Source organism: Elgaria multicarinata, chromosome 9 (assembly GCF_023053635.1).
Source record: "Elgaria multicarinata webbii isolate HBS135686 ecotype San Diego chromosome 9, rElgMul1.1.pri, whole genome shotgun sequence".
Lineage (NCBI taxonomy): Eukaryota > Metazoa > Chordata > Lepidosauria > Squamata > Anguidae > Elgaria > Elgaria multicarinata.
Window position 1 is genome coordinate 79476436 of NC_086179.1, and position 14108 is coordinate 79490543.

General features: G+C 43.1%; 1 protein-coding gene across 1 annotated transcript in view; it reads left to right on the forward strand.

Annotated features, from left to right (window-relative positions):
* The window catches only part of COG5 (component of oligomeric golgi complex 5), a 166089-nt gene that overhangs the window by 142556 nt on the left and 9425 nt on the right, over window positions 1–14108 (forward strand). The window contains exons 17-18 of the mRNA XM_063134149.1: window positions 3097–3200; window positions 5931–6168. Of these exons, the coding sequence (XP_062990219.1) occupies window positions 3097–3200; window positions 5931–6168 (342 nt within the window). The remainder of the gene's footprint in view (window positions 1–3096; window positions 3201–5930; window positions 6169–14108) is intronic.

Sequence of the window (14108 nt, forward strand, 5' to 3'; positions counted from 1 at the left end):
TGCCACAGCGGAGAAAGCCCTCCTCCTAGTAGCCACCTGCCTCACTTCCTTTGGCAGGGGCTCACGGAGAAGGGCCCCTGTAGATGATCTTAAGGTCCGGGTAGGTACATATGGGAGGAGGCGTTCCTTCAGATAACCTGTCCCCAAACCATTTAGGGCTTTAAATGTCAATACCAGCACTTTGAATTGGGCCCGGACCTGGACTGGCAGCCAATGAACCACCCAGAGAGCTTCGGCTATTGGGTGGTATAAAAATGTAATAAATAAATAAATAAATAAATGAAGCTGGAAAAGGACTGGCGTAATGTGATCTCGCCAGCCAGTCCCTGTTAGTAACCTTGCTGCCCTATTTTGTACCAGCTGAAGCTTCCGGACCGTTTTCAAAGGCAGCCCCACGTATAACGCATTGCAGTAATCCAAGCGAGAGGTTATTAGAGCATGGATAACTTTAGCTAGGCTATCTCTGTCCAGATAAGGGCGTAGTTGGTATATCAACCTAAGCTGATAAAAGGTGCTCTTTGCCACTGAGTTCACCTGTGCCTCAAGTGACAGTTCTGGATCCAAGAGCACCCCCAAACTACGGACCCGATCCTTTAGGGAGAGTGCAACCCCGTCCAGGACAGGGCAAACATCACCTCGCCGGACCGATGAACCACCCGCTAACAGTACCTCCGTCTTGTCTGGATTGAGTCTCAGTTTGTTAGCCCTCATCCAGTCCATTACCGTGCCCAGGCACTGGTTCAGAACAGTCACTGCCTCACCTGGGTTTGATGAAAAGGAAAGGTAGAGCTGGGTATCATCCGCATATTGATGACACCTCAGTCCACATCTCCGGATAACCTCCCCCAGTGGCTTCATGTATATGTTAAACAGCATAGGGGATAAGATAGAGCCCTGTGGAACCCCATGGCTTAGGAGCCACGGCACAGAGCAACAATCCCCCAGCACCACCTTCTGGAATCGGCCATCCAAGTAGGAGCGGAACCACTGCAACGCAGTACCTCCAACTCCCAGCTCAGACAACCTATCCAGAAGGATACCATGGTCGATGGTATCGAAGGCCGCTGAAAGGTCCAGGAGAATCAACAGGGTCGCACTCCCCCTGTCTCTCTCCCGACAGAGGTCATCCCACAGGGCGACCATGGCAGTTTCCGTTCCAAAACCAGGCCTGAAACCCGATTGAAATGGATCTAGATAATCCGTTTCATTCAAGAGTGCCTGGAGTTGTCCTGCAACCACCCACTCAAGCACCTTGCCCAGGAAAGGGATATTAGCCACCGGCCTGTAGTTGTTAACATCTTCCGGGTCCAGATTAGGCTTCTTCAGGAGTGGTCTAATTACCGCCTCTTTTAAAGAGACCAGCACCACTCCCTCTCTCAAGGAGACATTTACAACCTCCTGGACCCAGCCGGCGATCCCCTCCTTATTTGATGTAATGAGCCACGAGGGGCAAGGGTCAAGCACACAGGTGGTCGACCGGACTTGGCCAAGCACCTTGTCCACATCCTCGGGCCTCACTAACTGAAACTCATCCAATAAAACTGAACCGGACGGCGCTCTGAACGCCTCTACTAGTGGAGCTGCATTAAGTGTGGTGTCCAATTCATGACGAATCTGAGCGACTTTATCTTCAAAGTGCTGTGCAAACTCGTCACAGCATGCTACTGAGGGTTCCACCATCTCTCGCCCTGGCCCAGAGTATAACAGGCCGCAAACCACCCGGAAAAGCTCCGCCGGACGACACTGAGAAGACGCAATGCTGGTGGAAAAGAACTGTCTCTTTGCCACCCTCACCGCCACAGAGTAGGCTCGATAGTGAGCTCTAACCCGTGTTCGATCAGACCCAGCACGAGTCTTCCTCCACCTGCGTTCTAGCCGTCTCCCCTCTTGCTTCATTGCCCTCAGCTCAGGTGTATACCAAGGAGCTGACCAGGCTCTGCTCAGAGGGAGAGGACGCTTGGGTGCGATCGTGTCAACCGCCCGAGTCATCTCTGCATTCCACAGAGCGACCTGGGCTTCGACAGGAGCACCGGCCATATCAGCAGGAAAATCCCCCAGAGCCCTCTGGAATCCATCGGAGTCCATTAGCCTCCGGGGGCGGACCATTTTAATATGTCCCCACCCTTGCAGAGGGGAAAGGCCGCCGAGAGTCTTCCATCCAGCAGATTGCCCTGCTAACGAAAGGGGGAGCAGTTTTCACGAGATCCCTTCCACCACCTCCTACGCTGTTCCAAAGAGGTCCCCAAACCTCTAAAGCAGATTTTGACAATTGGGAAATTGTCTCCTCCACTCTCCTGCCCCACCCTTCCATTAGCAGGTGCCAGAAGTACCCTTTCTGTGAGCAAAATCTTTGTACATAATTGAATCTTTACATCCAAGACTTGTTATATCTAAAAGAATGCTAGACAATGCTTCCGAACAGATACATTGTATATATGTAAAACACAATCCAACCAGAACTAAGCACTTTGCAATCCCATTCATTTCATTGGGGCATAAAAGTACTTAAAAGTGACTGGGTCATGACTGGTATTTTTCTTGATGTGCCATGTTACAGAGGTTGAATGAGTTTTAATTTTTGTTATTTAATAGTGTATTAAATGCATAGAGAAATGCAAACATACACAGAAGCAGAAAATCATGCTTATTTATTTATTCATTTATTTATGAAATGTCTGTGCTGCCTTTCAGTTAAACATATCAGAGTTTTCTCCTCCTCCACTTTAAGATAAAATAGAGTAAACCTGCCTGACTCAGTTACTCATAAAGCTCTAGAAATAACTCTCACATCATGTTAAACTTCTCTGAACGGTTTCTTCTATTATAGGTGACTCTTTCCTTGTTGGCTCTTGTTCAACGCATTGCTCCACATAACCTTAGTGGGAAGATTTCCAGCTAAATAGCAGAATACGTGAATGAGCGTGTGCGTGTCTGCGCACTATTTCTATATATGTAATAGCAGAAAACAGCACTGTTCAAAATTAGTTGGACTTTTTATAGTTTAATTGTAACTTGCCACTCACGGAATGTAAACATGTAGTTTCTCATATGTTTTCCCCCCTCATTATTATTTATCCTTGTTTACACTTCTTCTAGACAGTCCATGATTTGATGGGAAATGCTGTGCAACCTTTACTGAACTCCGTTGGAGACTCAATAGAGGCTATTATCATCACTATGCATCAGGAAGACTTTTCTGGGTAATGGAGTCACTACTTCAGTGTTGTCTTAGACATGTATAAGATAGGTGTACCATATAAAAAGCCGAGATTCCATTACCCCAGTGACCTTGCGACAGAATTGCTTGTCTCAGCAACCAAGCTGTACTCCAGTCTATTAGTGAACCAAGCAGCAGTAATTCGAAATGCATTGTGTTCTAATTATCTGTCTGCCTGGACAGTAACACTGGTCTACACTTTTCAAATGAAACATGAAAAGAGGATTGCAGAAAGGATCAAAAGACGGATTATTTTGATTATTTAGTTCATAATAGTTTAATTAGAAATATTTGGGGAAAGCCTATTTAAATATGTTGTATCTGTTTAACTTTGCAATAGACTGCAAAAGCTGATTGGACACAAATTTCTTTTTCAAGAATTAGATTTTGATTGAGCTCTTTAAATTGATTTTTTTAAACAGAAAATTAATATAGAAATGTATGTTGAATAGTCTTTCCCAAGACTCTGGAAAAGATGCAGCATGACCTTCACTGGCTCTTTCAAGCACAGAAGGTTTTCTTTCTACGCTAGGAAAATTCTCAGATGTGCAAGAATGCCAGGTATAAGCAGAAGTGAAGATGTTGATGGGGATTAGGAATTCCACCCGCATATGCACCTGAATAACATTTCTTGGGGAACCCGAGTGGAAGGGTGCTATTGCACTCATGTCCTACTTGTGGTTTCCCCATGAGTGTCTGGCTGGCCACTGTGGGCACACAACGCTGGATTAGATAGGCCTTTGGTCTGATCCAGCAGGGCTCTTCTTATGCCAGTTTTCGTATCATATTTATAGAGGTGTTGGGAAAACCTGGACCTTCCCTGAGGCTGTGGAAGGAGACAATCATAGCTTTGCTCAGATTTATGGGGAAACTGGCTAAAAGAACTCCACATCAGACATCACTAGCTTATGTTGAAGGGGTCAGGCAGCTCAGGATGATCCAACAATGAGAGCTTCTGGCCTTGACTTCTCAGCCTGGTTTTCCAAATCATTGTGAGGAAATTTGCTACAGATCTGCTCTGTACCCTGGTTTGTTTGTTTTTTAAGATCCAGCAGTGCAATGAATCATCCTAATGCAGCTGTTCATAAATGATGGAATTAGGAGTGAGCAATGAAGTGGCCAAGTTTGCCGATGACACCAAATTATCTAAGGTGGTTAAAACAAAAAGGGTTTGTGAAGAGTTCCAAAAGGATCTCTCCAAGCTGGGAGAGTGGCCCTCCAAATGGCAGATGCGGTTCAGTGTAAGCAAGTGTAAAGTGATGCACGTTGGGGCAAAAAAACCCAACTGCAAGTATAACTTGATGGGGAAATTTTGCAGAAAAGGGCACCTAAAATTATCATGGGACTGGAGCATCTCCCTTATGAGGGAAGGCTACAACAGCTGGGATTGTTTAGCTTGGGGGAAAGGAGGCTAAGAGGAGACATGATAGAGGTGTACAAAATGATGCATGGTGTGGAGAATGTGGGTAGGGAGACATTTTTCTCCCTCTCCCATAATACTAGAGCTTCGGGTCATCCCATGAAGCTGATTGGTGGGAGATTCATAACAGATAAAAGGAAGTACTTCTTCACACAGCACATAGTTAAACTATGAAATTTACTACCACAAGATGTGATGATGGCCACCAATGTGGATGATTTTACAAGGGGGTTGGATAAATTCCTGGAGGAGAAATCTATGAATGGCTACTAGTACTGATGGCTAAGTGGAACCTCCAGTATCAGAGGCAATAAACCTTTATACACTAGTTGCTGAGGGACATGGGTGGGAGGTTGTTGTTGCACCATGTCCTGCCTGTGTGTCTCTGGTCAACAGGTGATTGGCCACTGTGTGAACTGAGTGCTGGACTAGATGGACTCTTGGTCGGATTCAGCATGGCTCTTCTTACGTTCTTATGTGAGAGCCCAAGTTATAGAGTTTTCTGTTCCATCTCCATCCCATTCTGCTTCAGCTCTGATTGCTCATCCGTCTCTCTAAGGAAATCCAGTAGAAAATGTTGATGTTTGAAAAATATTTTGGTTTTATTAAGTGTGATCAAAAACATATGTAGGACCGTAATCCTTTCTAAAGTGGCAGCACTTTAAAAACAAACGTCACACATTAAGATCTGTTTGTTCAGAGCAGAAGACTTCTTGCATGGCCTGTCAGGCTTGAAGTCTGACCTCTAGAGTTGCTGTAGCCTCTCTAAAGCTTAGACTGGTCTGCCCAAAGTAGAGGACAAACAATGCGTGTATAATCTGTGGTTCAGAATTCCAACACTTCAAGAGACTAACTCAAAAGCAGAGTATGGTTTTGGAGCAGGCTGGAGACTTTACACCATCACATGTAGCCTGATTTGATGTGGTTTGATCTGATTTGATCTGATTAAAGAATTATGCCAACTGTCGGGACATTTAGGGGCAGAAGCATTAGGCTTCCAGCCAGTGAAAATACTCTAGGCTTATTGTGGGGTGGGGGAGAACGAATCAATGGCAGGGTGAGTGTTTCATTATGTGGGAACCACAGTAACTGAGGGGGGAAATGCTTCAGGCACTCCTTCCAGAGGCAGCTCCTTATTTTTCCATACTGAAAAAGTTACTGTAATTCTTTCTGCCGATGCTGTCGTCTTTTCCAGGATAAGGGTGAAACAACAGAGTCACAAACACTGTTCTGTTGCTATAAACAGGGAACTAACGTTTTGTGTGTTTCCCCCCTTTTTTGTTCTTCTGGAAGATCACTGCCCACTTCAGGAAAGCCTGATATCCCTTGTTCTCTATACATGAAAGAGCTGCAAGGCTTCATAGCAAGAGTCATGAACGACTACTTCAGGCACTTTGAATGCTACGACTTTGTCTATGAGAGTACCGAAGCCATTGCTCAAAGAGCAATTGAAATTTTTATTCGCAATGCCAGCCTACTAAGGCCCCTAGGTGAAGGAGGGAAAATGCGGCTTGCGGCTGACTTTGCACAGGTAGGTGAAAGACATCTGGTCTTACTTTTATTCACTCATTGAACCACCCATTGGATTAGAAATGCTTTGCACCAACACTTACAAGCCCATGCGGCCTCATTGTCCCATATTCTCTTCCTCACCTAAACATACCTGTATTTTGCATCTGTGAAAAGCAGAATCGGATTTTTTTGAATGTAATAAATTAAGATTGGTTACACATTTGGCTAAAGTATTTTAACTGCCAAGATTGGAGTTTAAGAGCAGACACCTTGAGACGTTGGCTATTCCTATTGAAAATATACTTTCTCTTTGCATTCTTCATTATTGTAGTTATAAGCTTTAGAGGGCCTTCGGTGAGTACAACTGAGATCTAGATACAAAGACATTAGTGGCAAGTTCTTTCCATAGAAAACTCTCAAATGGCATTTGTGACCGTTACAGGACAGGGATAGAGATGGTGAAATTTTGGGGGCCTCTGATCATGACAGAGACCAATTTCCCCCAGCGGAACACATCCTGTGCGGTGACAGGGCTTAGCCAGCTGTTTCAAGAGTACGTTTTCATGTGTTACAAGAGAGAAGGGTGTTCTAGATGCATTTTGTTGTATTGATAAAGATAGTCCTTTTGTTATCTTTCCAAACATACTTTTTAAAAAATTGTAGTTGTCTTTTATCTCAAAATGTAGTGACACCATCTTATCTCTCTGTAAAGGTTATGCTATATTCCACTGTGTTTGCCATAGCTATTAAATTCTGACTGGAATGAGAATTATGTCTCCAGCAATCTTTGTGCTGTTATGCCTTGAGAGGGAGGTTTTAACTAAACCTGCAAATGGCTAGTTTTGAATTCTTCCTCTCTTGCACCTCTTCTGCTAATATTTTTTGCTGATTTGTTTTACCTTGTTTTAGTTGTACCATTTCTTAGTATTCCTCTTTCTCTTGCAGGCAGAGCACTTCTTTTTTTAAAAAAAAAAACAACTAGCTGGGCTTAAGTGTTTGGGGATCCTGGGAAATAGTCCTGCTCATGCATCTCCCTTGGTTTTTGAGCCACTTTAATTCTGGCTGGCTGTCTTTCTCAACTAGACCCCTGAAATATGGAACATATCTTGTCTAAGATACCCAAATTCTTAGAATAATTTAAATCTGGGATTTTTGGCACCTTTCCCTGAAAAGAGAGGACACAAAATGTACAGCCAAATATTAAGGTACTTCCAGGCAATCCAAAAAGCTGAAATTTGGTACCATACAACCTACAACACCCCAACTGCTAGAGTAGAACTGTCCCATTTTCAGACTTTGCTAGTGATATTTATTTATTTATTTATTTATTTATTTATTTATTTCATTTATATACCGCCCAATAGCTGTAGCTCTCTGGGCAGTTTACAAAAAGCTCTCTGGGCGGTTTACAAAAGTGATCCGGGTCCTGATTATTTAAAAAATATGTATCGAGGCAAATAGAAAGGGAAACTTTGCAGTGAGCTAGACTCTTAAAATTTGATGCATAGTCCAAGGCAGGCCTATTATTGGAAAAACGTAACAGTGGATTTTTTAACGGTAGCCCAAGGGAAAGTGGTACAAATTTGCCACCCCTTCACCATCCCCAAGGGCCTCTGGAAACCTGAGGCCTGAGAGAACCTGAACAGAAGTACTGACACAGCAGCCATGGATTTATCACTGATCCAATAATTTAATTTAATTATGGCAGCATAATTGAATGAGGTAGAAATTTAGTTACAGGTAAGGATAGGGATTTAGGGAAGAACAGAATAGTATCTTAAAAGGAGTACAAAAGCATTATATAGCATGGAAACCCAATAGCATAAAACAATAAAACCTAACTAGTCTGACTACTTACTCCAAGTAAGGTCTTGAGACCTAGCCAGCAACTGGCCACCTCCATCCGACCGCAAGACAAAGGGCTGGCAGTTTCTCTTCATCTTTTATAGCTCAACCCACCACACAACCTAAATATCCTTTCCCTTCTCTCACGGATGAGGAGATGGTTTTTCACACCTCTCTAGCTGCAGCCCCTCCTTTCCAGCAGGCTGAGCTGGTTTATGGCCTTGAGGTCCGATAAGAGCCTCACTGGCGCCAAGATCTGGAGATATCTCCACTCACCCTTCCTTCAGGTGTCCAGGGTGGCAAATCCTCTGGCCAGATCTCCCCTTATTCTGAACAATAAAATTCTAACTAAAACCAGATACTTCATTCTTTAACTCTTTACTCCCGCAGCCACTCAGGAGACAGGGCAGTCTACCTTATTGTCACTACTGCTTTACAAAATTAACAAGCATTCCCAGGTAATTAAGGTGCTTTCAGGCCATGCAGAAAGTTGGAGTCTTATTTATTGAACTTATTTATATATCAATTGGTATTCTACTCCTTGATCCCAAAGGATTCTTAAGAGCAGTTAACAATTAAAAGGAACCAAACACCAGTATTGAACATAATAAAATGACAGAAATTAACAGAGATAGGTATTAAAACCACATAAAACCAGCACCTATAAGATAAAACACATAGTAGTAGCAGTTGCAGCAACTCAAAGGCAGGAAAAATAAGAAGGTTTTCACCTGGTGCTGAAAAGATAGGATTGCTTCAGGGCATAGTAAGAGGGCACATGATCAAGCCATCTTGCTGAAGCTCAGCAGGTCTTGGTCTGGTCAGTACCTGGATGGGAGGCCACCTGGGAACACCATGTAGAGATTTTATCTTATCTAAGGGTATATAGGTATTATTAATAAATCAATAATGAATGAATGAATGCCTCCTTGAGTTCCATGATGGAACAACGATGGGTTATAAATGTACTTATTCCTTAATAAATAAGGCTGTCACTAAGAAGCCTCGCTGGGATTCAGCTTGTGATCTACAACAATTCCAAGATCCTTCTCGCTTGTGGTATTGCTGAACCAAGTATCCCCCGTCTTGTAACTGTACATTTGGTTTCTTTCTCCCACATGTAGAACTTGGCATTTATTCCTTGGCATTTATTCCTATTAAATTTCACACTGAAAACAACAAAATGAAATTTAATAGGGACAAATGCCAAGTTCTACACCTAGGAAAAAAAACCCAAATGCATAGTTACAAGATGGGGGACGCTTGGCTCAGCAATACTACAAGTGAGAAGGTTTTTGGAATTGTTGTAGATCACAAGCTGCATGTGAACCAACAGTGTGATGTGGCTGCAAAAAAGCAAATGCTATTTTGGGCTTTATTAATAGAAGTATAGCTTCCAGATCACACGAGGTATGGGTTCCTCTCTATTCAACACTGGTTAGGCCTCATCTTGAATACTGTGTCCAGTTCTGGGCACCACACTTCAAGAAGGATGCAGACAAGCTGGAAGAAGGCAGCGATGATTAGGAGTCTGGAAACAAAGCCCTATGAGGAGAGACTGAAAGAACTGGGCATGAGAAGAGAAGACTTAGAGGAGACATGATAGCACTCTTCAAATACTTGAAAGGTTGTCACACAGAGGAGGACCAGGATCTCTTCTCTATCATCCCAAAGTGCAGGACATGGAATAATGGGCTCAAGTTATAGGAAGCCAGATTCTGGCTGGGTGTAAGGAAAAACTTCCTGACTGTTAGAGCAGTACGACAATGGAACCAGTTACCTAGAGAGCTTGTGGGCTCTCCCACCCTAGAGGCAGTCAAGAGGCAGCTGGACAGCCATCTGTCAGATATGCTTTAATGTGGATTCCTGCATTGAGCAGGGGGTTGGACTCAGTGGCCTTATAGGCCCCTTCCAACTCTAATGTTCTATGATTCTATGATGGCTACCATTTTAGTAGAAGACATACTGATTATTGGAAAAGTGTGAAAGGGAGAAATTTCTAAGCCTCAACCAAGAAATGGTGGACAGGATGTGTACCCACAAATGATTAATGTACTTCCAGGTCATGTAGAAAGCTTAAATGTGGTAGGGACATGCCCCAAGGAAACCTAGGCCGGATCTACACTACTGCTTTAAAGCGCTTTATAACAGTTATAAAGCGCTTTAACTGCTTTAAAGCGCAATAAAACTGTTATAAAGCGCTTTAAAGCAATAGTGTAGATCCGGCCCTAATTACTAGGAAGGTGGGCTGTATTTACATCTAACAGTCTGAACATTGACACCTGTAGAAATATGAACTTGAAAATTTCTTGAAAGTTGGAAATAATCACTTGTGCTAAACACATGGCTCAATTTTCACTATTGAGGGTCAGCCTGGAAAGGATTTTCTGTGGTCAGTGACATTTTCTTGACATTTATACATACCGTGAGGGAATTGTAGTACCTTCTGACCGACTCATTATGAAGAGCTTTGTTGCTGTATAACAAAGCCAAGTGCACTAAGGTTACAGTAATTTAGAGTATTTTAGGTTGGGAGTCATATTCTGCCCTTTAAATGCTATGTAGCTCTGTACGATTAAGAGACTGAAATGTGAACATGATGGAGTCAGAAATGGATGAAGGAAAAACAAAGATTTTTCCATAGCTGAAGCAAAAAAATATACTCTTATGACAAGGGTTGTGAATGTAGTGAGGGGCAAAATTACACCCACATTAACTAGCAAATATAATAGTTACATTGATATTAGCTGGAATAAAAATACAGAAGGCATTCAGTCTTCATTCGTCAAAGCACAAATAATTGGCCCAGAAGACTGGGTTAAATTATATATCCCTTTTGGATGTATAGAGTAGAGATGAAAGCAAAAGCTTGGTGATTCCTCCTAAGGGTCAGTAAAAGAACTCTTGTACATATAGGAAAAGGATGCTGGTGGTCTGTGGATTTTAGTAGTAGTAGTAGTCTGTTATATGTCTTGACCTGTGAATAAATGAATAAACTGTTGTTTCAGTTGTTCAGTTTGGCAATAAAAGCCGCTTTAGAATGTGAGACTATGTTGATAGTCGGCAGTCCCCAGAGTCCAAAGCTGCCAAGTATCCTGATGCAGGGCAGCCAGAGCACGGAGGCCATCTTTGCCTCCTTGCTCTGGCTGCCCTGCAGTTTTCCTAGATGGGCAATTTTGCCCGTCTAGCCGTGGCCCTTCGGAGCAGGAGCAAGCCTAGGAAGCTGCATAAGGCAGCTTTCCTGGTCTCCTCCCCTCCCCACCTTCAGGACCGCCCCCCTTTTCTCCATCTCCATGTTCAGGTTTCCAAGCGCGAAGAGGTCGCTGGCGCAATTGTCTCTGCGTTGGCTTCAAAGGGGAGGGGCAGAGAGTGTTGTTTACTAGATCCAAGGTCAGAGCCAGTAAACCAAACAATCCTATGCCCCCCCCCTCCAGACACTGTCTAAGGGCTTTAGGATTGGTCTCTATGGCTACCATCCTATCCCCACGTTTCTAGGAGTAAGCCCCATTTGACTCAGTGAGGCTTGTATCTGACTTGCATACAATTGTGCTGTTGGTGATTCAAATACTTGGAGTGTGGCGCTCTTTGTATGAGTGGCGTGGGTTCCACTTTCCCATGGCTCCATTCTATGGGGTTGCTCAGAGGTTTAAAGGGCAGTCATCTGGGGGATGGAGTGGCTACGGCATGGACCTTCCCACGTGCTTGTGAGCCCCTGATCCTTGGTTGGCAATTATTAGGGGGTATGTGAAGAGCCCATGCAAGTGGTGCTAGCTAGGCTTTTAATTGTTACTGTGGAAAAGTGGATCCTGCTCCACTGCCTGAGGAGGTTTGGATCCTATTTCTCAGAAATTGAAATAAGGGGAAATACTTAAACAGATATGCAAAGAAAATGAATATTCAGCATATATATCATACTAGCTGTACCCTGCCACGCATTGCTGTGGCTCAGTCTGGTTAAATTGAAAAGAAAGAAAAGACAAAGCGGATGTTTCTAATATGTTTAATTTCGCAATGCTTGTGGATATACAATATTTTTAGTTGTTCCATTGTCTGTGTAGATTCAACATATATATCATATAAAGGTGATATTCTAGAGCCAGGATCTAACCCTGGGTGTAGCTGTCTTGTTCTACCACATTCAAGATCTAAAACTCAAAATCAGATTAATCACTTTTCATTGCTAAGGCCCGATTAGTGGTGAGGAGTCTGCCTGTCATTGCTCCGCTGCCATTTATTGCTTCCCTTCAGAGAGCCCGTAGGAAGCTGAATGCTTAAGATGTTCTAAATTCCATTGAATTTGAGTCCTCTCTTATCTCGGTTGTCTAATGCTATTTTTCCGTCTTCTTTCCCACTTTGGCTTCTTAGTTCCTGGCTTTGTGTTCTGTTTCCTAGGCCTCATTCTTCCAATCCCTTCTAGGCCTGTTCACTTTCTTGTGATGATGGTCCCCTGGAAACAAGCTGGTCTTGTTTCCTTGAATCTTCTCTTTGAATTCTTTTTTTAAATTTTAACCCTTTCTTGGCTGCCTTTCAGCCCTCCTAAGGTGGTTTACAGCAATAAAATACATAAAAACAGTTAAAACTATTAAAAACAGTAAAAACATACACAATAAGATAGCAATAAAAACCAGCAGCAACAGCAATGGCAATGGCAGCAACTATGGCAGTCATATCACTAGAAGGCCATGACAAAATAGTATGTTTTCAAGGCCTTCTTAAAGGCCTGCAATGACAGAGCATGGCAGTTTGTTCCAAAAGTGTGGGGCCACTGCAGAGGAGGCTCTCTTGTGTGATCACCCACCTAATTGCTCTCATGGGTGGACTACTGAGAAGGGCCTCTTTTTCTGATCTTAAAGTGCGGGCAGGCTTATATGGGTGAAGGCAGTCATTCAAGTAACTCGGTCCCAAAACTGTTTAGGGTTTTAAAGGTCAAAAACAGCACTTTGAATTGGGCTCAGAAACACACTGGTAACGCGTGCCGCTGACTCAGTTCTTCGTAGAGCTGGCCTTTGGCCCACTCATGTACGCTTGCGCTAATGCCAGTGGCTTCCAGTCTTTCATGTGGAACCTGGACCCAAACCTCACCACTCTGTACAGTTTAGTTAAGCAACTAGCTCATATTACATTGGATGACAATGAGGGACATTAATGTCACTGAATTTTCAAAAATTTGATGGAATTACTGTCTCTCTGTCTCTCTGTCTGTGATGTTTATATGCCACTCTATAACAAGTAATCCCCAGGCAAACATGCACCAAAAAGGTTAAAAGCAGCAATGATAAATAATACAGTAAAGATTTAAAAGGCCTCACAATAATTAAAATCTAAAATGCCTAGAAGAAGAGAAACATTTTTGCTGAACAGGTGACACTGGGGGTGCTAAGTAAACCTCCTTGGGGAGGGCATTCCATAAATCGAGAGCTGTAGCTGTAAAGGTCTTGTCGCCATCCACCAAACTTCATTTGGCAGGGGCATCCAGAGGAGGGCCTCCGAAGATGATCTAAGGGTCTAGTCAGGACCATATTATGAAGACAATCGTGTAGATATTCTGGCTAGAAGTTCTATATACCTTTTTCAAATGAGGCTACGTATTAGGAAGGAGAGCTGAAATGCTGAGAACAGAAATCCGAACATAGATACTAAGATGAAAATCACACTTTTGCCAGGGCCTCTGTGAACCCACCTATGTCCCAACACTGCAACCATTTTACAACATTCTTCTACCCATGTATCTCATCCAATTCTTATTTATTTTTTTATTTTATTTTTTTATTACATTTTTATACCGCCCAATAGCCGAAGCTCTCTGGGCGGTTCACAAAAATTCTTTCCACTGTTTCTAATTTATTGGCTGTGCCAGCAATCTGAGCCTAAGAGAACCATCTGTGTTTGTAGCATCATCAGGGTCTGCCTAGATCCCCTTTCTCCTTTTTCTGATACAGGATTTTGATGTTGAGATAACTCTACACACCAGGCTTCAGCAGCCCCCAACCAGGCAGTCTGCCATGATAGTCCAAGGCTTTGTTGTAAACCGCCCAGAGAGTTTCGGCTGTGGGGCGGTATATAAATGTAATTAAATAAATAATTAATAAATAAATTTACCTTTGGGGATGAAAT